Source organism: Rhinatrema bivittatum, chromosome 2 (genome assembly GCF_901001135.1).
Source record: "Rhinatrema bivittatum chromosome 2, aRhiBiv1.1, whole genome shotgun sequence".
Lineage (NCBI taxonomy): Eukaryota > Metazoa > Chordata > Amphibia > Gymnophiona > Rhinatrematidae > Rhinatrema > Rhinatrema bivittatum.
Window position 1 is genome coordinate 526,667,570 of NC_042616.1, and position 27,619 is coordinate 526,695,188.

Consider the following 27,619-nt stretch of genomic DNA (forward strand, 5'->3'; position numbering starts at 1 on the left):
CTGGCCTGTAGTTTCCAGCCTCTTCTCTGCTCCCACTCTTGTGAAGTGGGACCCACCACCGCTCTTCTCCAGTCACTAGGCACTACACCCTTTTCCAAAGATCTATTAAACAGGTCAGACAGTGGACCCGCCAGCACATAAGAACATAAGAAATTGCCATGCTGGGTCAGACCAAGGGTCCATCAAGCCCAGCATCCTGTTTCCAACAGAGGCCAAAACCAGGCCACAAGAACCTGGCAATTACCCAAACACTAAGAAGATCCCATGCTACTGATGCACATCGCTGAGTTCCCTCAGTATTCTGGGGTGAACCTCATCAGGCCCCATGGCTTTGTCCACTTTCAGTTTTCTTAGCTCTTCCCACACATTATCTTCCGTAAATGGAGTTTTGTCTACTCTATCCCCTTCTACAGTCTTGATAATAAGTGACTGTCCTTCTCCAGGGCCTTCTTTTGTGAACACTGAACTGAAGTATTTGTTTAATATTTCTTCTAATTCATTATCTCTCTTCACCCATTGACCCTTAACCCCTTTCAGTTTCACTATACCACTATATACCTTTCTCCTTTCTCTGATAAGCCTGAAAAATGTTTTGTCACCTCGCTTTATCTCTTTGACAATCCTTTCCTCTGCCTGACTTTTTGCTTTCTTGATTACTTTTTTCATCTCCTTCAGTTTCGCCAGATAATCCTCCCACTTTTTGGGATTCTTTATATTTCTTTAAAGCTGCTTTTTTTGCTTTTATTACATCAGCCACCTCCTTTGTAAACCAGATTGGATTCTTATTAATACTGCATGCAGTATAGGGCCTATGCATCAGCTGGGTGTGCAGCAAAACCCACCCACACCCTGATGCTCCATCTTGCTAGAGCTGCTGCCAGCCCCTGCCTCAGCCAGGTGGACTTTTCTGTTGACTGTGTTTCTGTTTTGGACTGGGGCATTTTGTACCATTACAGATATTATGATGTTCATAGTTGATCGGGCTCCAGACCTGGGGCAGCTGGGGCACTGGGAGAGTTAGATGCTTCGAGGGAAGCAAAAGAATTGATTTCTCAGTTGCTGCTAACCAGCTAGATTTACTCTTGTTGGGCTTTGGAAAACTACTTCTTCTACCCACTGGTGTACTCAGCTTTTTGCGGTGGCTCGCATTCCTAAACTAATCTACACTCTAAAGGGCAACCTGAACAGATAGACAGGTCTGGGAATGGTTCTGGCACTACTTCTCTTTGCAGGGCTTGGATGTACAATGAAAGGCATGCAGACTGGTTGACTACTTCTTTAAATGCTGAATAGCTGTAATGTTTCTTTTCCTTTTTATTCAGTGTGCCAAGGATTGGTCTAAATGAGCTTCTGACAAGATTAAAATAATGTATTGCATTTGGAATAATGTCTGTCTGTATTATAAATAGTTTAAAAACAAATATTTCCTGTGAGTAGGAAGGCAGCTCTTTATTCTGTGAAGGCGTATAGCTCTGTGTGCATCTGGTGGTGCCTTAGAAATTAATAGTAATAGTATTAGCAGTAATAGAAGAATTGTAGGGGGGCCATCCTTTCAGAAACTGTGCCCCGTTCTTAAAATAGGACTGGCTGTTTGTTTACAACTGTGTGCTGATCAAAATCTGGCTCAGGTGGGTGGGCCCAGGCTAGTGTTTTAGACAGCATTGCTTTCCAGCTTCCCCACAGAGGAAAATTAAAAAAAAAAAAAAAGCAGGAGATTCAAGCAGAGGCATGAAATAACGAGTTCCTCATTAAGAAAATGCACAGAAATCTAATTATACTTCATTGGTTGCAGTTCACAACTTTTATGGTGATGTGATCACATTTGCTTTATTTTTTTTTTTAATCGCTCTGTTTGATATAGCAGCAAATGCGTGTATGGAAGGGCTAGGATTTGCCCATTTTTACTGAGCTTCTCTAATATTCTTTAGGAATAGATAGATATTTTACAATTTCTCTCACACATACAAAATGGGAGAGACCCTTTACATACAGTATCTGATCCTATAAGTAAACATGGATTTAATTCCTTTAAATATATATTTTAAAAGAATGGTAAAAAACAAAATGGAAACCTAATGGCACCAACATAAAACTAATGGTACTTCAAAAATAACATTTAGGATACTAAGATCCTTCTATTAAAGAAAAATGCCACGGTGCCTTTGGCTGAAATTGTTTTAGTCAATGAATGATGTTTCTGGACCCTGGGCATTACATGTGGGGTTTGCTGGAGCTCTGTCTTATCCCAATTATTGTTCAATATATATTTCCAGCCTCTAGGGTTCTTAATAATTTGAGCCTGAAGTGTATACTCTACGCAGATGATCAGATCTGCTGTGAATTAGGGACCCACCATGCTGAGATGTTGGTGAAACTTTTGGGTTGCCTTTGGATGGTACAGATAGTAGGTGACAGAGAATAAATTGGCTTTGAATCCACAAAAGATGGAGCTATTTTGGGTAAGAAGATCCAAGATAATTCTTGTTCCTTCTGTCTTGTCCTTTGATGTATATCAGTTGCCAGTGATATTTGAAGTAAAGAGCTTGGGTGTTACCCTGGATGTGGAGACATCAGTGCAGTCCCTTATTAACTGTCTTGGCAGTTTCTTCTTGGCAATTGCATTCGATTTGCAATTTAAACTGTTAATTATCAGAAAATACCTGGCAAGGATTGTGCAGATGTTGATTTTAGGAAGTATAGGATATTGTAATGCTCTCTTTGTAGCTGTGGAGAACAAAAAAAAACTGATCATTTATGTACAAGCCTAGTAAGGTTCTACAATTTTTGCTAGACGTTTTGTTGACGCTGTCAGCCCTTTCAGAGGCTAAACTTGTCTGCATGCAAAAGCAAGACTTTTTTTCTCAATTTGGCAGCTATCCTGTGCAATGCCCTAGTCAAACAAATAGGGATGATTAATTATCTGTACTTCAGAAAAAATAATGCAGTACTTAGTTTTTTTAATGTTGTTTTTAATGAGAGAGTTAAATCCTGGTTCGATTTTCTTTTTATGATGTAAGGGTACCTGAATTTCATTAGTATCATTTTATTTAATTTATTTGTATTTCAGTATTGATTGTTTATTTTTTAATGTATTTGTTCTTAAACTCTCTATATGATTTTACTGTGTATGTCATTCAGAGTCTGTTTGAAATTAGGCAACTAATCTAATTTAAATAAATACATAATAGTAAATCTGACAGTGATCCTTCACATATTTATTGTTGATTGTGAATGAGCTGGTTGTTGGCTGTTCATCCCTGAGAGATCTGTACCAAGACCAACATTGTTTAACTTAATGATCTGGCAAAGGGAGCAATGAGTGAGGTGGTCAGATGTGCAGATATCACATAAGTTATTCAAAGAAATTAAAACATGAGCAGACTACGAGGGATTGCAGAAGGACCCTGCCAGGCTGGTAAACTGGACTTCTAGATTAAGTTTAATGTGGGCAAGTGCAAAGTGATGAACATGGGGAAACATACTCCTAAGTATGCATACACAATGCTGGGTTCTGTATTAGGAGTGACATCAAGGAGAATGGTCTTGGAGTCATTGTGGACAATACATTGAAATCCTCAGCTCCATTTGTGGAGGTGGTCAAAACAGCAAAAATAATGCTAGGAATTATTCAGAAAGGAAATGAAAATAAAACAGATCGATCCATGGAGAGATTACACCTCGAGTACTCTATGCTGTTCTGGTGATCACATCTCAAAAAAAGATGTAGAAGAGCTAGGAAAGGTGAAATAAGGGCTACAAAAATGATAAAGGGGGTGGAAAGGCTTCCTTTTTGAGGAAAAGCTAAACAAATTAGGGCAGTAGCATTCACTTCTAGTCCTCAAGGGCTGCAAATGGGTTGGGGTTTCAAGATATTCCTAATGAATATGCATGAGAGAGATTTGCATGTAACTGGAACAGAGTGCATGCAAATCTCTCTCATGAATATTCATTACTGATGTCCTGAAAAGCCAACTCATTTGTGACCCTTGAAGACTGCAGGTGAATACTAGTAGGTTAGAGCTTTTCAACTTGGAGAAGAGACAACTGAAAATGGGATATAATAGAAGTTTATAAAATCATGAATGCTATGGAACAAGTAATGGGGAATGATTATTTTTCTTTCAAATAGTATTAAGGCTAAGGGACACACGTAAAACTGTTAAAAGATCTAAAATAAATGTAACAGCGTATTTTAAAGTCAATACACAAGCGAGCTGTGTAACCAGAGGGTATGGTTAATAACCTTAGAATAAATGGTTTTAAAAAGGTTTGTATAAGTTTCTGGGAGACAGGCCCATTAACAACTATTAGCCCAGGTAGGTGTGAGGAAAGCAATCTCTTACTGCTGGGAACGAACAACAGGGAATAGATCTCTCTATTTCTGATTGCCGGATATTTCCCAGTGACCTGGACAGGCTGGGTGTGATGAACTTTGGTCTGACCCAGTATGGCACTTATTTATTTATATCCACACATCCAAGGAGAAGCAGAAAATTAATAAGGTCCAAATCGTGAATCAATTTATAAAGAATTATTTTAATTTTTCATTTCGGCAACTCCATTGCTCATCTGTCAAACTATGCAGTTCTCGATAAGGTCCCCCGACACAAACCCCATGTTTTGCCAACAGGCTGCGTCAGGAGGGACAGGAATTGATGACAATTTCAACAACTAGAATATAAATAAATACAAAAACATTTCAAATATTGTCAATGCAAGGACCCAAAATATATAATGATATACCATAAAATATTTCGCCGATAAACATACCTTATACGTGAAGTCACATTCTAACATTTGACAAGGCAAGGAGAGCAGATGGCAAAGACGGATACAAACATTTAAAGGGACTGTAGTGTTGGCGCGAAAAATCAGCCCAATAAGAAAGCACCAACTCAAGACGGCACCAGCCAATCATAGAGCAAGTCATGTCGACGTAACAGGTATGCAATCAGAACAGGTATACAATGAAGAGAACTGAAGGACAGCCAACCAAAACTTCCAACATTAAGCAAAATATTGCCATTCTCTTTCATTGTTTAAGCCCTTAGAGGTCAGGCAGTCCAATCTATGGATCCACTTATGCTCCCTTCGAATCAACATTTCTGAGAAATTACTGCCCCGGATTGCAGGCGGTAACACGTCAATCCCAAAAACTTTAGATCATTTTCAGAATGTGCTGAAGTAAGCCAATGAGATACTAGAGTTGCTGTTTCACGACCAGTTCTTATACTTGATCGGTGTTCGATAATCCGTGTGCGGACCAGGCGGGTGGTCTTGCCTACATATAGTTTAAGACATGGGCATGTAATTACATAAATGACTCCCTTAATCTGGCATGTAGTGGAAAAATTTAACTGATACCTAGTGTGAGAAACTGGATGTTCAAAAGTGACCATTGGTAAAACATGGGGGCAGACTGATCCACAAATCTCAGCGGATTACAAGTAACATACCCAAAAATATTTAGTGACAGCAATAATACATCACGAAACAAAAATAAGTATTGAAAAACGATAAGATTCATGAGAAGAAAGGTTCACTGGTTAATGAATATTTGTCTAAGTTATGTCAGGAAAAGCTAGAAGAGAAAAAATACGTGTTTAGCTGCTTTCTGAACCGTAACAGGTCATTCTCTGCTCTGATCTCACCTGTGAGACTATTCCAAAGCTTAGGCCCAAAGATTAGACGATACCCAGTTAGCAATCAGATACACAATAGTAAGAAGAAAAGGGAAACTGTAGATCTGCTATTCATTTTCTTTCCTCTATTAATTCAGAATCAAACATGATTTCTTAAACTGGATCAGCTAAAAAAAAACCCCAAACAAACCATTAAACAAGCATAGCACAATATTTTTTTTTAATTGGGCTTATCTTCCTGTTCATTGCAAGAGTTATACACTCTGCAGCATGGAAGGCACTGCTCCTTGAGGACAGACCTTTGGATAGATGGGAATCCCAGCTGTCGGATTTCTCATGGTGATGGTGTATAGCTCCTTACAAGGCTAGAAAAATACATTATTTAAAAAATACAGACTACCTTTCATGCATTACACTTGAATTACATCTCCTGAGGCTGTCTGGAACAATGTATAAGGCAGAACCAGCATAATTCTGTGTATGTGTTGTACATGTATTCTGACTGTTTCTGAATTGTCTAACACTATATCTTGGGCATTATAATACAGAGAGCTGATGAGTGAGAAGCTGGCGAGCGTTCTGATTTTTTAAACAATCTATTGTGTACAGAGAATGCCTAATAGCAGTTGGTAGTCTCTTTTCCCCTTAAGGATGGCTGGTGCACATTGATACCTCACAGAAGTCATTTAGTATTACAGCACGCTATAGTTTTGCACACCGTACATTTTCTTTCTGTAAGGAGTTAGCTTCGTTGGTGAAAATTTAAAGTTGGGTGGGAACATCGTGCTGGCTGAAGGATCAAGTGTCCTTTTTTCCCCAGCTAGGGCTGATCCTGGTGGTGGGGACTTCTCTCCTCTCTTTTCCCATCTCCCTCCCCCCCCCCCCCATCAGCACAGTCGTCATCCTTGTTCTCCCATCCCCATACAATCAGCCCTTTTCTCTTCCTCCCCTCCCCTTCTGGCACAATAATCAGTTCTCTCCCTACGCTACACCCCTTTCCTCGGTCATCAGTGCTCTCTCCATCACCATCTCCTGCTACAATCCCTTGTCACTGGCAGGAGGAGGGGGAAATACGTCTTACCTGTATCTTCTGTCTCCTTTGCTGGCCTCATTATGAAGTCTGAACTACACGGGGCTGGCAAGTCCCACAAGACTACAGAGCCGTTCATTCTTCAGACTGAAGTTGACACAGGAATAGATAGTTGTAGGTAAGAAATACTAGTCTCCAATGATGTGCGCTGGTGGGAGGGAATCTTTCCGGGGGGAAGAATTGCATCCTGTGGTTTGGGAGTTGGAAGAGGCTGCCTTGTATCATCGTAGGCTAACAGAACTCCAAGGAAGGTCTTTGGTGCCAGCAGGAAATTGCTGCATATAGCACCGCTCTTACCCCACCCAAAAGAATGAGGCCTAGCTTTGTCATCGTATTTTCCATCTTCCTCACCTGCACTCAAGGACAGCCCTGCCTCCATCCCGTTTTGAAGTTTGCTTAGAAAATTGTGTGGTGTTCATCATATAGGCCCTGGGGGATGTGCAGGTCTTTTATTGTACACATCTCTGTGCTCTGGCACTCAGGCCTAGGTTTCAGGATGTCTACAAATAATATGCACGAGACAGATTTCCATGCAATGGAGGGAGTCTTGCATTTTCATTGTGGATATCCTAAAGACCAAACCTATGTGTAGCTCTTGAGGAATTGAGTTGGCCACTATGGATTCCTCTCTCTTGAGTTGGTGACTCCAGATGGATTAGCTTTGCACATACTATGACAGCAATGAGTCTCACAAAAGGAATTGCATAAAATCAATTCTAGAATAAATAAATCAGGGTTGCACAAGTTGCTCCATTTCTTCTGTTTTGAGATAAGTGTAGTTGAGATTAGAAATGTCATTGGCACTAATATTTTCTTCAGAATTATGGGTAGTTATCTATTATATATTTACAACTCTTTAAAGCACATTGATTTTTGGTTTTTCTTGAGTATGAGCCTCTTAAATTACCATTAGCCAGATACTAGTTTGTAGGAGGAGAGGACCAAAGTAAACCTAAATCATTGTTGTCCTTATATCTGTGAAGAGAAAACGGCCAATCATATAGACAATACATTACTTGTTCTTTCCATACAAACCGTAAATTGCATAGAGCTATTTAGAAAGAGACAATTGTAGTGTGTGGGTGGAAGCAAAGGAGGAGACTTTGAAATGCCGGGATAGTGGTGCTGACACCATAGACAGTCCTGGTTCGTGAATCTTGTAGTCTGTTATGACCTCTATGGGTTTTGAACTCCCAAACACTGGGGCAGATGTAATAAGCCGCGCCTGACCTGCCATGAGTTTTGGCTCTGGTAACTGCGCATGTTTTCCCCGTGCTGACCTTAATGCGTGTATGTAATGTGTTCGGCGCAGGAAAAGCATGTGCACAAACCCGCGCTAAAAAAAAAAACGCAGCCGAATTTTGTTGCAGAGGAGGCAATTATCCATTCGCGGGCTATGCAGGGAGCCACGCTAGTAGGGAGAATGGTTAGTGCGGGGTGTTTTAGCACCTGGGTCAGGGCGGGAGTTAAGTTAAAGCGCCTGCCAGACAGACCATGTTTCTCATAGCTGGCATTGGTGTGGGTGTGGGCCCGTGCACCTCTTAGTGTAATCAGGGATTACGTTCAGTTTTTTTCTAAATGTACTGTATGTTATGTGGCTGAGCCAAATGGCGGCAGAAGCCTTACATGGTGGCAGCTTGGCAGAAGGTCAGAGAGAGAGAGAGAACAGGCTTGGGAGAAGGCAGTTTTGAGGAAGGCCCGAGAGGAGTCCCCACCTTCAGTCCCACTCCCGGGCCACTAACTGTCTTGAAAGGGATAGGCTTTTGCCCCGATAATCATCAGTTGCGGGTCTCCACACACTGGCGGGTTTTTCTGCACGGGTTTTATGTGCACAACGGCGCGTGTAGTTGTTTGTGTGGAATTTTCTGCACATATCTCATTGCCATGCTCTTCCATTATTACATCCCGCGCAGCCCGCTGTGTTTGCCATGCTCGCCGAAAAAATACGCACAGAAAAATCGAAATAGCACCGATTTCAGCGCAGGTCTTATTGCATCAGCCCCACTGTGCCAAAATCTGGGGGTATTTGTAATCTGGTAAACGTTGTACTAAAGTAACAGAGAACCGGGTATTATATGTAGCATCTTTCTTATAAATGAATCCCAGAGTGCTGTGCCTTCGCACAATTAATGTGGAATGAGTGATGAAATACAGTATCGGTGTGCTTCAACAGATCAGCCTGAAATTAACGCGCACATCGAAAGGAACAGAGTTAGAAGGCAATTGGCTGGGAACATGGCACCTCATTGCTGTCTGATCCTCCAGCCGCCTCCTGCCAGTACCTCAGTGTTGACCTGGGCCGGCATTGAAGAGGACAGCGGTGGCGCCTTGGCCAGCCGCCTCCTCCTCCTCCTCCTGTTTCCGCTAGGACCTGACTCGCATGGTGCTGCGGTGTTCGCACAAATTCAAAATGGCCACTGCAGCCTGAGCTACTGCTGCTCTCCTTCTCTTGCTACCCTGGATTGGATGGGGGTAAAGGGTAAGAGAGGAACTGGGAAAATGAGGAGGGGCTTTTGCGATCACCTGGCAGGAGGGGGATGGGTTTGTTGGTTTATGGGAGTGAGATGGTAGTATTTTGCTAGGGCATGAGAGAGAGGGGCATTTTGTATTGGGGGGAGGAGGAGAGAGGACCCAAAGGGTAGGCTGGGACCAGGGAGGAGGAGAGGGTGAACAGGACTGGAACCTCTCGCTCCCTACCCCAGATCCTGGTATCATTCTTCCTGTCCCTTCTCCTCCCCAAGATCTCAGAGCTCTCCTTCCCAAGCCCAGAACATTCTTCCTTTTTCATTTGCTTTCTCCATCTCCAGTCCTCCTATCTCCCCCAACCCTCCCCTCCCTGAGCCTCATTTCCTTTCCCTCTTCCTTTTCCACATCTGAAAAACGGCAAAAACAAATTATGCAGACATTGCAAGAAAGGTTAGGAAGGGACTTTATTTTTATCGTGTAAATTTAGATTATTTTGAATGCAGATTTATGCAGATGGTACCACAGAATGGCCACTGAATTTTCTGATTCGTGTTGCAGAATCTATTCACACGCTGCTGCAGCTCTCTGGGGGCTGTGCATATATAATAAGATTGGATCTGAAGAGAGATCAGGTCATAAAGCCCCTGGGGACTTAATCTCCTCATGCTGGGGGGGCAGTGTTCACATGAACAGCTTGGAGCATGAATCCTTAATAGCTCTATCTATTAAATTTTGGAACACTGTAGGACCCTTTTTTAAGGGGTTTTTTTTTTTCTTTTTTCATTGTGTACAACGTGGCGCAGAATCTCTTAAAACTCCTGTCTGCATGCTTAGTGAACACTCGCTCATAAGGAAACAGACAGATTTGTTTTCTTCCATTACTTTCGCTGCAGCTGATCGTGGAAACTGAGAAATGCAACCTGGCCATGAAGATGACGTCCTCAGAAGACGTGAATGAGGTGCTGGCCCACGTGGGAACCTGTCTCAGGAAGATATTCCCAGGGCTGTCTCCAGTGTAAGTGCTCTGCATTTGAAGCAAAAATCTTAACAAGTGCTTCGGGGTCTAATGATGAGAGAGGGTGGTAATGTTTTCTTGGTTTTTTTTCCTTCTGTACATGAGACAGAAAAGTGCTTGAATTAGCACACATTTGAAATTTGCAAGCATTCACAGGTGAGCAGGCTTTTTCTAGTTCAACCCTTTCTCTGAATGCATCAGTTGGTGCACTGTGCTTTCTCTGTGTCGAGTATGTTTAAACGATACAAATACTTCAAATAATCTTTAATAGCCTGGCGAACCCACATTTTAAATCAGTGATAGTCAACTCCGGTCCTCGAGAGCCACAGACAGAACAGGTTTTCAGGATATTCGCAATGAATATGCATGAGAGAGATTTGCATACACCGCCTCCTTTGTATGCAAAACTATCTCATGCATATTCATTGTTGGATATCCTGAAAACTTGGCCTGTTTGTGCTTTTGTGGACCTGGGTTCGCCACTCCTGATTGAAATGATTACAAAGTCCATTTCACAATATAGCTGTGATGCCAGGATCAACAGTTGCTCATAAATATGAATATTTATCAAACCTTGATTCCTCAGTTGTTGTCATATCACCTTCCTGGTTGTTTGAAACATATCGTCACAAAAAGTCCCGACACTCCTTAATTTCAACAGTTTGAATTTCGCTCGTGTCTAAAATTCAAGGCAGGTAACAAAATGATATTCATAGTAAAGCATAAATAGGTAAGACAAAGAATGTAAAAGAAACAAAATATTTAAAGTATGAGCAAAGCTCAAAAGAGAAGAAGAACCTAAACAGGAATAAGAAACAGGGGCCACCTGTGGCTCAGAAAAGTAAACCCTCCTCTCAGAGGGCCGAAAGAATCCTACAACCAGGGATAAAGAAAAAAAAAAAGGGCACCTATGGCTCATAAACAGGGACACACCCCTCTGAAAGGCTGATAAAATCCTGTGATGCTTCCAATTTAAGAAGGCCGAGGGCGGCTGACTTCACCATATGGACGTCCAGGTTATTGCTCCGATCCCACCTCCAGAAGAGCACTCCAGAATGTAGATCCGACTACCGAAAACGAGTGATCACTGGCTTCATCTAAATGAATGAATCTAAAGGAGGGAACATCGAGCAGTGCTTTATTAGTAGAGCGAAGCAGACAGGAGTATAAATCTTCAATATTAAGTTAATCCTGGGTACGTTGTTCATAGGGTTGCCAATTTTCAACCATCAAACTTCCATATAATTGGAGATGCTGTTTAATATGCTCTCTGCTGGGTTCTCTGCTTCGTTTCATCATTAGAAAAACACAGAATCATAGAATGTGATAGCAGATGAAGACCTACCTAGGGTCAATGCAATATAGTGCGCTGAGCCTAGCATGCAGCTTGACATGCTCTGGGACGCGTGTTTTAGACACGCTAGAATAACCCCTGATGCAATAATGGGATTAGCGAGTCCAAACCAGCGTGTAACTAACAGCGCTCATCATATGTAAATGCCATGTAGATGAGGCTATTAGCTATTACCCTGTTTCAAAAAGTCACCGTGCGCCAGATGCGCATGTTTTAACACGCAAAAATTAACACCAGCCCCGGAGCTGGTGTTAAGTCTTGACACTCCCCAAACCTCAACATAAAAGCAAAATAATACTGCTTTACTGTGGTTTTTCCTACTTAATACTGTTACGATATCAAGTAGGAGGAACACAGAAAGCAGCATCATGAAAAAAAAAAAGTCTTGATGGTGGTCAGGTTAGAAAACGGATGCTCAGTTTACAAGCATCCGTTTTTTCCTAACCCGTGCATAGCCACGTCTCCTGGGCACCCGATGCCATGGACACGCTAGGGATGCACAATTTATCCCTAGCTTGTCCCTTTTAACGCGGCAGCTCGTTAAAATATACCGTTGCGCGTCCAGGAGATGTGGCTGTGCGTGCGTTAAAACGAGTGCTCAATACGAGCGCCTGCCTTACCGTGCAGCGTATTGCATCAGCCCACTAGTGTGGCTAGTTTACTTCCTATATTAATGCCATACACTCCAGTTGATATCTGACTTTCCTCTCACTTCTTTGCAATTAATGATCCTCTATACTTATTCCATGCTTTCTTGAACTGTCGTTGTTTTTACCCCTTCCCTCTCCCCCGGGGAAGAGGGAAGGGGTAATATTTTCTGATGTTACTCCTGACTCTACACCCTTTGGAACCTCATTTCACGGCCACTAGTTCTCAAACTTCCTTATTCTGAAAAAGGTTTGCTTTTAGCAGCCCAGAGGCCAAGCTATTTTTTGTAAAAATGTTTAGGCCTCTCAGTAAAGTTTGGATCGAAATCTAGGTAAATGGCCCACAATAAATGTATCCAACATAAACGGAATAGAGAGTAGCTGCCAAAGCGCATGCTGTATTGTATAATTGTAGGGGAGGACTGCATGCTAACCTGCAGCTGGAGGGCTACAATCAGGACATTTCCCAACATTTTAGTTCTCCTTCCTCTTTTTTTTTTTTCTCCAGTAGAGTACCCCAAAAATCTGTACAGTCTGAAAAAATCAGGACAGTTGGCAACCCTGATTGTTCATGAGTTTGTGTGACCAGCATTATAGACTTAGATTTAATACAACTTAATATTGACACAGCTATGTTTTGGCACTCCAGAAGTATCTGCCTAGGGGGGCACAAGTCAACAACACTGGTTAGTTCCTTTTCTTATTAATGTAATATTAATATTTGAGCCACGGGTTTAAAGCAGTATTTGAGCACCATAGAGAGAGGTATTTTCTACACGTTATTCAAAGTTACCCAGTTTTCTGTGGAGAATCCATCTGCTTTTTTCTAAACTTCCCCCTTCACTAGATAAAGAAAATTTCTAATTTTTTTTTAAATTTACATTGTAAAAACAAAAATCTAAATAAAGCTAGGAGTAAATAGCTAACAAAGTTCAAATACAATTACAAGCAGACTATAAGCTGCTTTGGAAGGAGAATTGTGTCCCTTTAATTAACTAATGATTTGGATATAGGCCGTGTTAAAATAAAAAAAAAAGTTTATATATATATATATATATATATATATATATATTGAGAGAGAGATGGATGCTTTTTGTGTGTAAACTTGTCTTCTGTGTGTAGGAGAATAATGAAAAAAGTCTGCATGGAACCAGCTGACAGATTGGCTAACCTGCAGGCACTGTGGGACAGCCAGACAGTGACCGAAGTGGGACCTTGTGGTGAGGATGAATTTTTAACATGAACATACCTCTATAAATAAATGCAAAAATTACCAGTGTCTGGAAGCTTTTAATTTTGGAAGCATCTTTTTAAGGCATAATTAGCTAAGAGCTGGCTTTTGATTGGTAGATCACAATAGTGCATTTAATTCTCCACAGCGGTTAGCTGTGGAGACCGGACACTGTTGATTCAGTCCCTTTTTAAGGCAGTAGATGTGTGCAGCCTCCTAGCTATTGTTTACCGGTAGTTAACTTAGAGACAGAGTTCTGTTTATTTTCAGCCTCTGCTGAGTACCAGTTTTCAAAATCTGCTGTTTTTACACGAGAGCACCAAATCATTTTCGTTGGAAAAGCTTTTCTTTTTCTGTTTAGGAGGCTTCTCCCAAATGTATGCATGTGTATGTGACTGGCTTGGATTTCCTTACAGAGAAGAAGTTCAGTGGGTAAGTACTATGAAGGGATTTTATTATTATTATTAATATTATTATGCAGTTCTAATGGGTAACTTGAGGAAAACTGGAATCTTAGCAGATAGTGACAAACTTGTGAGGGATTGACCAAAAAGATGTAGATTAATTTGGCTTCAGTAACTCATGTCCAATAGTATCTTAGTTGTTGGAGCTTAAAAAGCTATCATCACAGCCTACTAAGATGCTGCTATTACTATTTTAAAGGTGTTTGGTTTTTTTGTGCCGTCTAACTCCATAAAGAGCAAGTAGGTGTTGTAAGTAGATAGCTACAGGAAGACTCCAGTTAAGATATGTGAGTCCATGATTTACATAAAGATATTAGATGTAGTTTTGTGTTCAGTGATTTCTGTGTGTGTGGTAGATTGGGGAAGGAATTAGGAAGTGGTCATAAATAAAATATTTCCTGTATTATTTTGGCTTATTCGTTTGTTTATCCATAGAAGCAAACATGACAGAAAAAGGACCATATGGCCTGTCTTAGTCTGCCCTTCCACACCAAGTGCTTAGCTCTACAATCCCTATCATTCCTTCAGAGATCCCCTCTCTTATCCCATGTTTTCTTGAATTCAGATATTATTCCTGTCTCTCTCACCTCAACTGGGAGGCAGTTCCCTCATCTAGCACCCTTTCTGTAAAGAATATTTCCTTAGATTACTCCTGAGTCTACCCTTTTTCACCTTCATCCCATGACTCCTTATTTAAGGACCTCCTTTCTGTTGAATGAGACCTGCCTCCTATGTATTGATAATATCTATATCATATCACCACAGTCCCACCTTTCCTTTGGGGTGTACATGTTTCAATCTTTAAGTCTGTCCGCATATGCCTTACCAGAAAGACCATTGACCAGTTTAGTAGCCACCCTCTGGACCGACTCCATCCTGTTTATATCCTTTTGAAGGTGCGGTCTCCAGAACTGCACACAGTATTCCAAATGAGGTCTCACCAGAGACTTCTTCAGGGGCAATATTGCCTCCTATTTCTGCTGACCATTCTACTCCCTATACACCCAGGCATCTTTCTGGATTTTCCCATCACCACCTCCATCCGTTTGGCTACCTTGAGAACATCTCATATGATCACCAGGGCTTGTGTTAGCATTTTTGCTGCCCTGTGCAAACCAAATACAGTGCTGTTCCCTTCTGTGTTTTTTTTTTTTAGCAATTGTTTTCCCTAGTAACCAACAGTCTCTTGCTCTGTCCCAGGCCTCCTTTCATTGCCAAAAAGCCCTATTCCTTCTAGTAAGCCAAACTGTCAAAATTGACACACCCTCTAAACGTATTTTACCCCAGCCACAGGATCAAAATTCCTAAATTGTACAGAAATGATCTCAGATGCTCTTGCCCCACTCACTGGTACATAAAATTGGCATCAGCTGGGTTCTGTAGCTGGCACCAGTTTGTTGTACAGAAAAACATGCACTGCTGTGGTGTCACCCAGAAAACGCTGCAAAAAAAAAAGACACGTGGAACCCATATGGTATTAGGCCTATTGTAATGCCTGTTAGGTGTGGATTTGGCTCTTGGACAGCCTAGAGTAAACTGAATGAAAATAATATAGTAAACTTCCCATACCAAAACAGTACTAACTGCAAGCATTCAAACAGGAACAACCCTGTTTATGAAAAAGCAAATATTATTCCAGACCCTAAAACTCCTATTAAGGAAAGAGAACAAACCAGTCTGCTATAAATCCCTAAACAGTACCTAATGCTATCAGAATACCTCACCTCACTTATACATGCAGAACACAGACAGACCCTCACCAAATACAGAATAAAGAGACCAAAAAGTATAAATAGAAATGTGTAGACAGAAACTGAACTGGACACTGTAACAAGCTAGACTCTGTATGCAATGAAGAAACTGAAAAACAGAAACATCACCAATCCTCATAAACCAAACAAAATCAAGAAATATAAATCAATCATAATAAACTCTACTAATAAAAAGAATACTGCCAAACAGAATAACATCCAATAATTAAGAATTCTTATAAAAAGTTTTAAACATTTTCCAAACAGCAATAAAATATTTCAAAATAGAGCACACATCAAACACTCAATTAAAACACAAGAATGGAAAAATCCCCCACTTCCCATACCTGAAAACTTTTGATTTCGTCACTCTGAGCTTCTCGTGGATTAGTGATCTTTTTCACACCCAACCTCCCTCACCACCACCACGCAAGCTCCCATTCTCTCTCTCTCTCACACTCACTCACACTCACTCCCCTCAGGCAATTACACACATACACAAACCCATCCCGCCATACAAGCTCCCATTCATATAACACCTCCCCCACCCCCCCAAATCACACACATACCCATCCCCTCCAGGCAGGCTCCCATTCATACCCACCTACCTCAGACAGATTCCCATTAACACCAATCCATCCCAGGTAGACTTCCATTAACACCCAACCCACCCACCCATTTAAGGCAGGGTCTCATTCACAGCCCATTCACTCGTCCATCCCATGTAGGCTTTCATTATCATTCACCATCCAGGCCTGACTCCCATTCACATCTACCCAAACCAGGCAGGCAGGACCCATGGGGTCTCTCTTATTCATCTGCGGCTATTGGCATCTAGTGCCTCGTTTGTTGGGGGAAGAGGACAGGATTCGTTACACATCTGTAGGAGTCCTTTCTGTGGCTTCTTTTGTGTACTAGCCCTACGGTATTCAACACTCACTGTAATCACGTCCTCTGAGCTCATTTTGCAATGCATGAGAGAAGCATAGAGGAAGTGCCAGCATCGAAAGTGTTGAATACCATGGGGCCAGAACATGAGGAGCCACAGAATGGGCTCCCTCTTCAACTGCCAGGCTGAGTCATGATGCTCGGAGTGTGGGCCTTTTCCTTCTTTCACTACCAGTGGAATGGCGTCCACCGGCAGCCGCACAGGCCTTTCACTGCTCCCTTTGGTAGGCCCCTTCCACTGCAGGCGCTGTTCCTCTGGGTGTGCCACCACGTTCAATTGTACAGTTTGCAAACCCGGTAGCACTGGGCCTGGCGATCGCTCCCAGATCCTGTTCTTAATTTCTGCATATACAGTGCCCCTCCGTGTTGGGTTGATTTTAAAAGCGCAAAAATGGCCACATATGCGGGCCTCGCTCAAGCAATACACATTTTAAGCTGCTGTGGAGTTTTTAATATAATCGGGTTTCAGCCGGAGCCGGTACAGTATATGTAATATTGGTGGTATGTGGTCTATTGCTTTGGCCCCTGACAGGATTCTAGCTGTAGTATTTTGCAAGAGTTTGAGGTGATTTATACTACACTGGGAAATCTCATTCAATAGACGGTTATATTAAATCCATCTGGTCATCAGTGCATGATTTACAGTAGCTAAGTTGTGTTGATCAAGGTAATTTCACATTTGGTGGATCTGGTGTTGATAGATAAAGGAAGCTGTTACTATGTTTGAGATGTGGGATTCCATTGTAAGATTTTTGTCAAGTTGAACTCCTAAACTACATACTGATTCGTTGGGATGAAGGGGGAGGGGGGTCCTCATAGAGAAAGTAGGGGATGATCTTGGCAACTTAGCCCATCGGAATTCCGATTTAGAGGGGTTTACTTTGTAGTTACTGAGCAAAACGTTAAGTGCCAGCTTACTTTCTGTCGAGATGAGCCCGACAAGCCAGGGTCATCATTCCACTGCTTGACTGATGGGTCGGTTTGTTGAAGAAGTTCTTTATGCTAACATGGCAAGTGAAGAGGACTGGTGGGATTCTGAGATACAGAGAGTTTTATAACTGGTGAAAACCAGGAGGTAGTTACAACTGCTGTAAATATTGAGACCTCATCTAGAATATTATACAAATCTTGCAGTCCGTATCCTTGGAGAATTGGCCACAGATAAGACATTCAAAAGGAAGGCTACCAAAATGGTGCAGATTGGTGCAGATTCAATACCAGAAATACCATGAGAAGGGAGACCTAATGACTTAACTATGTGTACCCTAGAAGAGAAAGAGAATGGGGATGTGATTATAGACAGAGACAGGGGATGTGATATAAACATTGCTACCACTAGATTAGTTTTAATTTACAGGAGGCAAATGTGTTTCTCTGGAAAACAGGTTTGGTTTTTTTTTAGAACAGTTGACCATGACAGGAAGCTGAAGGTGGGTAGATCCAAGATTAATATGGGGAAAGAATGTGTTCACAGGAAGGATTGCAGGGAGCATCCTTCTAGCAAAAAATACCAGAATTAAAAAAGACATGGGATAAACACACAGGATTGTTAGTGGTGGGAAAGGGATGGTAACATGGGAGATCAAGTAGCTTGCAAATAATGCTGTAGATAGGAAAATGGGAAACCTTGACATTTTCTTTGTTTTCGGTGGTTGGAATTCTTTTGAGAACTTGTTATGCAGCCAGGTATAAATGCATGGTTTTTTTAAGGCCGAGGCACAAGAGCTGCATATTTCTGAAGCTTTAGGTGACTGACTGTTGGGAAGGATTTCATATCAATTTCCTGTTTGTTCCCGGTGCTGTCCTGTATACCAGAAGGAAAGCTGATGAGTTAATCCAATCTGTGATTGACATGAACCCAAGTCTTATGCAGCATTCAGCTATCACCTATCGGCCTGCTGGAAACCATACCTTTTAAGCATTCTCCTGAAGCTCTTATTCTATAGCTTCTGGCTGCACAACTAGGACTCTTTTATAAAGGCTTCTGACCATTACATGAGCAGAATGGGGCACTTCAGCATGAAGTTTCCCTTTGAATTAACTAAATTGCAAATTTTATCCTGATGCAAATATTGTTTCTCTTAATGATTTTTTTTTTGTGCATTCCCAACAGGATGTAGATACAATATACTTAACACAAGATACCAGGGAACTGAACTTGCAAGATTTCAGCCACCTTGATCATAGGTAAATAACGTCTTTCATGGCATTTTGCTAGTCAGAGTTGTATAATTGTATTTGCAGATCTGCTAGCTGAGGTGCTTGAAAAGCGTTCTATGCTCACACTTACAGCTCGATACAGTAACATTCATTTGAAGATTTCTCGTCTGTAACGAGCTCGCTGCGCACAATTCGGACGCGTAAGGCACACCAGCGATACAGTCTCCAGTTTCGCGCGTCCGTAGCGCTTCTTAAAACAGACGCGTAACCCTTCCCCACCCGGCATGTAAATGAACGAATTAGCTGTATAATGAAGGAATTAGCTATTCCCCTCCGATACCGTAACGCGCGCTCAGGTTATCTCATTAGTAACGCACTGTTTTGCCGTGGCCGTAACGTGTTAGTTTACCGCCTCCCCCTAGTAGGAGTTAGGACTGTGAGTCTAGTAACAAATCCATCGACACCGCTTAAGACACTCAAAAACAATAAAACACAATAAAAAAAAAAAAGCGATACAGAGATGATCGACAAAATGTAATGATGTGGGACACATAAAACCTGTCAGAAAAAAAAATAAAAATTTTTAAATACCTGTCGGAGGGCCGCGTGGGTACAGGCGGCGGCGGCGGGAGCCGGGTGGTCGCGTGTTAAATCTAGGCCGCGGGCGGGTGGGGCGCCTGTTCCAGGCGGCAGCGGCGGCGGGGGGACACGCGTTAGTTCGAGGTGGTCGCGTGTTAAATCTAGGCCGGGTCGCACAGGCGCGCATTCATTCATCCAGGCGGAGGAGCCGGCGGCGAAAGCTGCCGGCTTCGCCTGAATGAATGCGCGCCTGTGCGACCCCTGCGATTCGGCGCTCAAGGCAGTCACAGCATTCATTCACTGCCGGTGGGGGCTGCCTCGCAGCCCCCACCGGCAGTGAATGAATGCGCGCCTGTGCGACCCCTGCGATTCGGCGCTCAAGGCAGTCACATGCCGTGACGCCACGACATGTGACTGCCTTGAGCGCCGAATCGCAGGGGTCGCATTCATTCACTGCCGGTGGGGGCTGCCCCGGCAGCCCCCACCGGCAGTGAATGAATGCTGTGACTGCCTTGAGCGCCGAATCGCAGGGGTCGCACAGGCGCGCATTCATTCAGGCGGAGCCGGCGGCTTTTGCCGCCGGCTCCTCCGCCTGGATGAATGAATGCGCGCCTGTGCGACCCGGCCTAGATTTAACACGCGACCGCCCACCGACCGTCTCGAACTAACGCATGTCCCCCCGCTGCCGCTGCCGCCTGGAACAGGCGCCCACCTGCCCGCGGCCTAGATTTAACACGCGACCACCCGGCTCCCGCCGCCGCCGCCTGGACCCACGCGGCCCTCCGACAGGTATTTAAAATTTATTTTTTTTTGAACACTCAGGTTTTTACATATTTTGGTATTTTTTTTTTCACTTCCTGGTGCCTGTCATTTCAAATGTCATTTGAAATGACATTTGAAATGACAGGTACCAGCGCACCCTGGTTACTGTATAGGCGCTGTATTAAGCGCCTATACAGTAAAATGGGTTACGCGGGCATAACCCTTCCCTACCGCTTTAAAGCCGCGGCATGCATTTGCATGCGATTAGAGGAGAGTATCGGGGAGTTAGTGAAGAGAACTGTGCGTGCGGGGAGGAAGGGTGCGCCTGACACTGCCGCACTGTTATTACCGCGGTCTTACAGGATCGACCTGTTAGATTGTACAATTCAGTACTTCAAAGTACAAAGTTGCTTAGATAATAAAGAGGGAAACTTGGCATCCCCCCCCCTTTTTTTTTAAATTTAACTTATGGGTATTGTTAGAGTTGGTTTGAGGAAGTTTAAGACAAAGAAAGACACTGAAAAAGAGCAATAAGCAGAAGAAAAGGTTTTTTTTTTGTGTTTTATTTTAAAGACAGATCAGTTGGTATGAATATCCACTTAAATCTGAATGCTAAACAGTAGCTAATGAATTGGGTATGAAATAACAATGCAATTAGAATTTGAGATTGCTGGAGGCAGATTAGTGGGGTATGGTTCCAGCATGTCGCACACACTGTCCCACCTATTCTTGCAAAGCACCACATGTTGACTAGATGGTTGTTCAAATGGCCAATTAACCCAGCTGCTGTTTTTGTGCTTCTCTACTTTGTGATGTACTTAAAAGCACTATCCTCCTTACTCCCCCTCCCCAGACACACATTTCCTTCCATCCTGCCCGTTTTCTCTTTGCCTTAAGTAGGCCCCTTCTCTTTCTTGGGGGCTATTCCACATTGAAAGGGAGCCAGCAGATTTTCTAAATGTGGAATCCTGTCTTCCGTGTCAGGGGGATGCAAATTGGTACTTATTACACCGTACCTGTGACAAGCAGTGCTGGGGAACGGTCTTAGAGCTATTGTGAACTACAGTACTGAGTGCGTTCTTAAATATATTCACAGACCTTACAGGATTGTGCCTGTGCTAAATCTGAATTACAATTAATAATAAATTTGACTACACCTTAACAGCTGTGTTTCCTGAACTTTGGTAATTTGCACCCACTTTCAAGCTTTCCTAGCAAAAAATTCAACAATAGAAAATGAGTTGAGATTTTACTATTTTTCTACTATTTCAGTTGTGTAAATGAAATACAGTATTGGCTCAAAATAATTTCCCAGCTGTTGTCTTGACCTGCATTACAATTTTTTATTTTTTGGACTGAGAAGCCACAGTAGTTTCTTTCTCAGGATTCATTCATGAGTCCAGATCCAAAATTTTCAATTGTTTACATACCAGAGAACCAAATTGATTTTACACAATAGGGATGTGCATTAATTTGAAACTAATGGATACAATGCAAATAGCGCTATTTTTGTTTCATTCATGGACCCCTGAAATGAATGGGATGATACCCACAAATTGAAAATGTTAGTTTCATTTGTTTGTTTCTCGTTCAAGTCTATGGCCCATTGAAAAGTACTGCAATGAGACTTATAAGTATAGCAACCAAGAAATTCCTGAGTGAGGTAGTAGCCAGAACAGAGCAGAGGCCAGGAGAAGAGGGCAAATAGACAGGATGTCAGACCAGTCAAGGTGAAGCTCCCCTGTTCCTGACAATATACCTTGCTACCATTCATCCATGCTGCCATACTCCAGATTCTAAACATTAGGGGTCTTGATGCCACTGTCCCTTATTGCTATACCTGTTATGGTACACTTGGGGTCTTGCTGCCACTCTGCCTTGCTGCTACACCCCGTATGCTACACCTTGGGTGTCTTGCTGCCACTCTGCTCCTGATGCTTCACCTTGAGGGTCTTACTGCTATTCTACCTAGCTGTCATCCATTTCTCTAATGCTACATCTTCCTGTGACTCTTCCTTGCTGCTATATCCCTTATGCTACACACTGAGCTTCTTTCTGCCATTCTGAGTTGTTGCCTTACCCCAGACTCTACACCTCAGGGGTCTTGCTGCCATTCTAGACTTGCTGCTATACCACTTATACTACACCTTGGGGGTCTTTTTGCTACTCTGTCTTGCTGACATACCCCAGACTCTACACCTTGGGATGTTCTCGTCACTGTGGGTGGCTGCCTTGCACCTCTCATGGTGCTTAGAAGTCTACATGCCATTCTTGGTGCTACTTTGCCCCTTTCTTGCTGCCTTTAGGAATTCATGCCTTTGTTATCGGTGCCCTTTTTTGAAGTCTTGGGTTTTTCTTGCCACTCTTGCAGCTTTTTTCCTCTGGTGCCTTGAAGGACTCCTGGCGCTGCTAGTACCCTTTTTCCCCTTTACAGTATCTTAGGCCAGCGGTTCTCAACCGGTGTGTCGCGGCACACTAGTGTGTCATGAAGCACCGGCAGGTGTGTCGTGCACCCGCTGCTCTTTCTCCCCCTCCCCTTTCACCTCAGCGAGACAAACACTGCTGCCGTTCCTGCCTGGGCTATCAGCACATTCAAGCCCTGAGGGGAACGACAGTAGTGTTTATGGGAGCCGGCAACAGGAACATGAGTTTCTTCTTCCCACCCCTGTGGCCTGGAAGAGGAAGTGATGTTTACCGGGCATGTAGGAAGAAGAAAAGGCCATGCTGCTGCTGCTGCAGAAAAAGTATTTGATGCTGGCTGGCCACTTTTGCCAGGGCCTGCAGGAGTATGGTGCCGCTGCCCACCCCCCATCCCCTCCTCCGGCTCCAACCTCCCCTTCTCTCGCCAGCACAACACCAAGAAAATATAAAATTAATAATAATAATCAAACTAAAAAAAAAAGGCTGGGGTAGATAAGAGAAATGTGCGAGAGCAAGATACTGCTCAGGAAGCTCACTGGTATGTGTGAGAGAAAGAGATTGGTCAGGGACATGACTGTGTTTGTGAGATTGGTCAGGGACGTGACTGGTGTGTGTGTGTGAGAGAGATTGGTCAGGGACGTGACTGGTGTGTGTGTGAGAGAGAGATTGGTCAGGGACATGACTTTGTGTGTGTGTGAGAGAGATTGGCCAGGGACGTGACTGGTGTGTGTGTGTGTGTGTGTGTGAGAGAGAGATTGGTCAGGGACATGACTGTGTGTGTGTGTGTGAGAGAGATTGGTCAGGGATGTGACTGGTGTGTGAGAGAGAAAGACTAATCATGGGCCCTAAGGATGAAGAGCATGAGGACAGAGCTTCAGCAGCCCTTGCTGCTTCTGGTAAGTGCTATTGGCCTACAAGGGAAAGGAGTAGGAGAGTTACTGGAGAGGGTAAGTAAAGGTGGCTTTTTAAGTTTATATTTCTTGATTGGCTGTCATTTTAATTATTAGGTATTATGTATTGTGTCTGCTGTTAGAAATATTTTATTGGTGTTTGGAGAATTTTTAATAATTTTGAAAATGTTTAATGATTGGATGTTCCATTTATCCGTTGTTTTGAAACATTTATTATATTCTAGTTTTAGAATTATTTTATATTTCTCGGGGAATATATAAATAGAAATGTGGAGACAAAAACTGAACTGGAAACAGCAAGAAGCCAAACTCTGTATGCAGTAAAACAATGCAAAAACAAAAACATTAGCTTTATGGTCACTTTATTCTGTATTTGGTAAGGGTCTGTCTGTGTTCTGCGTGTGTGACCCAGCTAAGGGTGTGCTGCGAGCTTGCCACAATCTTGGTGCCTTGGAGTTCTCTTCCCCTTTCTGATGTTTCCCCATAAGTTTCATTAGAATTGATTTAGAAAATCCCAATTTTGAAGCTGAAAATAGGCTGCATTGCTTCCGCTATTGCCTTTAGTGGGAAACAAACAAATGGCATGTATTTGTTTTTGGTGCAAAACTAGGGAAACAAATTGAGGTGACCTATGAAGTTAATGAACCGAAACAAAACAATTTGCCTCTACACATACCTATTATACGATAATTACAGATAATTGCACATCATTTGTTTGTATTTATTTTTCGATGGAAAGTAAGCTTTAGATCAAAGGGCAATAATAGGAGCCTGTGGTGTGTGTGGCATAAAACTGAAGAGTAAGAAAAGTAAATATTTCTTGAGAGAAGTGGTGGTCAGTTCATGGAATAGGCTCCCCATGAAGTTAGGGGGAAATTAAAAATGGTATTGAGATTCAGGAATGCATGAGATAAGCACAGAATAGACCTAGTTTTGGGGAAGCAAGAGTAAAGCCAGAGCTTTTGTTTAGGGTCTTAAATATGAGTGGCTAGATGGGTCTTGCAGTCTTTATCTGCTATCACACTCTTACTGTGCATGTGGTAGTCTACAACAGATTGTTTCGGACTTGGTCCTGGATGATGATGAAACCATAAAAAAGAAAATGGGAAAGGAAATATGACATAATGAGCAAGAAAGGTGGCAAACCTTTATCTTGTCAGACACTAGCTACATTTCCTTTTACAAGCCACTTTTTAAAGAGACAGTACCACTTTCTCCAAAGCAGCAAACAGGACTTATCTTTTTAAGAACGCTTTGCCAGAACGTACCCCCAACACAACCAGTCTAATAACTCTTACCACTTATGACTTTGAATCTGACTTCATTCTGCCTTGCTTATAAGCACACATTGTACTTATGCAGACATACTCCTAAACTCATACCAGGTAAACCTACAAGAAATGTTACCTCATACAATATTTATTAAAAAAAAAAAAAGAGTAGTAACTGAAAATATTCAGCTAGGGATGAACCTTAAAGCTTCATTTTCATTTGGTTTTTCTTGTCCCTTCCTGAGGTGCTGGTCCCTTTTGGGAGTTGGTTCTTACTCAGCACCTCTTGGGGAGTATGAGGTCATTCGTCCTCTTCTCTGGTCCCTCTCTTTTGGCTGGTCCTCCTCCTGACAGACCAGCATTTATTTATTTGGACTTATTACTCACCTTTCTGAATAAGAAATTCATCAAAGGCAGATCTAGTATATCATAGTAAAGCTGAAAGAGAAAAAGGGCAAATGAGAGATATTCTGCAGATACAACAGAACTCAGGAGTGTATACCAAAATATTAGCATATGTAGGGCCACATGCCAAAGGATTATCTATTTTGCTCTAGGGTATTCCTCAGAGCATGCATGCATCCTTATGTGTTCATTTACTAGTGGAGAACCTGTACTAGAGGAGTGAAGGCTCTATGCTGATAAAAATAAAAAATACATTCGCCTCAGGGAATTCTGCCCAGAAAAATTTTAAATTCTGAAAAATTTAGCATACTTTATATGGGTCAAAATTCACATGACAGTCTTTAAGTAATTTAAAATAAAATACAGAAAAAAGTTAATTCTTAAAATTGCAGAGTTTTAAATATTTTGAGCAAAAATTCCCTAGAAGTATACTGTAAGAGTGTCCCTTCTAACCTCTCTCCCTACTCTCACTTTGCCTTCTCAGGCCCCAACTCTTCCACCACCCTCCATCTCTCCTCTCCCCCTCTAGGCCCCACCCCTTCCACTCTATTTGCACTCCCAGTTTGACTCCTCTCTCAGTACTGTTCCTCACACAGGCGCGCTCTCTTTCATACACTTGCTCCCTCTCTCTCAGGCACATACACCGTCTCATATAGGCTCCCTCTCTTTCTCTCACGCACACACACCCCTCATACAGGCTCCCTCTCTTTCTCTCACGCACACACACCCCTCATACAGGCTCTCTCTCTTGCCAGCACCCTTCCTTACATACGTTCCCTCGCTCTCTTGCACGCACACTGCACTGGCTCCCTTTCTCATGCACACACCCTCATACAGGCTACCTATTTTTCTCTCACACATACCCCTGCACACTGGTTCCCTCTTTCTCTCTCTCTCTCTCACACACTCAGACACTCAGACACACACACACACACACACACATCTTCACACATCTCTACACAGACTCCCACTCTCACAAACAAGCACCCTCACTCCCTCACATACACACAATCACTTTTTCACACACACCAGCTTCCAGTCTCTCACACATTACACACTCCTTCACAATAGCCTCACTTAGGCTCCCTTTCTCTGGCACACATGCCCGGACACCCTCACACATGCGCGTACACACACATCCCTGCACACAGGCTCGCAGTATCTCTCACACACCGCTACATGTAGCCTCGCAATATCTCTCACACACGCCACTACACGTAGCCTTGAAACATCTCACATATACGCACAAACCCCTACACACACACTCACTCTCATCAGGGCCTGCTCCATCTTCACCACGAGTGGGATGGTTTCTGCTCGTGGCACGCAGGGACCCGCTCCAGATTCTGCGCAGAAAATGGAAACTCTGCGTAGGAGAATAATTCTGCGCAGAATTCCCCAGGAGTAAATAAAGAGAGAGAAATAAAGAATCAAGACATAAGATACAACTTGACTGTTAAACATATGAACATACACAAAAACTGCAAGAGTGCAATCCCCAGAAGCCAAAAGGAGCACAATGTAGGAAAAAATAAGGCAGATCTTAATCATTTCAAAAATGGCACTCACTTCATGCAGACAGCTTGTGCATACAACAGCAAACCACACCTAAACCTCAAAATGAAAATGACAATGCAGGGCCTGCACACAAGCATGATGGACAGAAGTACGTGTAGTGTATAAAAGCTTACTGTGGTGAGACAAAGAAGCACCTGCCTCACCAGCATACTACAGATAACACCATGTGCAAATACATTTTCAGCCATACACCAACCAGCATGCTCCCTTTTTATACTGTTTGGAAAGAACAAAGAGGCAATCACAAATGAATATAGGTTTTCAGTGAAAAAAAGATGAATAAATGGCATGAATTTTCACTATAAGTCAGAGAAACTGATTCTCAAATAGCTGATTGTGAGAACATGAATGTGTGAATATATTTTCTCTCGTTAACCTTCTACAACTCAAAACACTGTTCACATGCGTGATCTGTGAGCATAAAAAAATGTTATTCCATTGCCTACTATTGTATAGTATTTATATCAAGAACTATTAATAAAAGCACTAAGCTAATTGCTTAATGTAGCAACAATAGAGCAGCAGGCAATGTAAGTATAACCAGCTTTATATTTGTTAGAACAATATATACATTCATATTAATCTAATCCTATCCTCAAAGTTGTTCATGGCTGAACATTTCCATGTACATTTTTTGTTTTGATTTCTTTTTTAAGCTATTCAAACTGATTGATAGTTTTGAGATTTAGGTAGGTACATTTGTTGGTCATTGTTACTATTTTATGTCTTAATTTTATTTTTAAAGTTCACTAGTACAATCTCACTTCCATAGTGCTGCATACGTTGTGTAGCACTATAGAAGTCACTAGTATTTGCTTATAATGGTTGCTACTAGCTTTTAGTTCCATCTGCATAATAGAACTAAAAAAAGCGCACACACCACAACAAGTTCTATATTCCAGCATCAGAAAATACTTCTAATTA

General features: G+C 42.3%; 1 protein-coding gene across 2 annotated transcripts in view; it reads left to right on the plus strand.

The window, feature by feature from the left end:
- Positions 1-27,619, plus strand: part of CARMIL1 (capping protein regulator and myosin 1 linker 1) — a 511,281-nt gene that overhangs the window by 232,262 nt on the left and 251,400 nt on the right. For both annotated transcript variants that reach the window (XM_029590792.1, XM_029590793.1), the window contains exons 5-8: positions 10,092-10,213; positions 13,337-13,434; positions 13,807-13,877; positions 18,722-18,795. In XM_029590792.1, the coding sequence (XP_029446652.1) occupies positions 10,092-10,213; positions 13,337-13,434; positions 13,807-13,877; positions 18,722-18,795 (365 nt within the window). The remainder of the gene's footprint in view (positions 1-10,091; positions 10,214-13,336; positions 13,435-13,806; positions 13,878-18,721; positions 18,796-27,619) is intronic.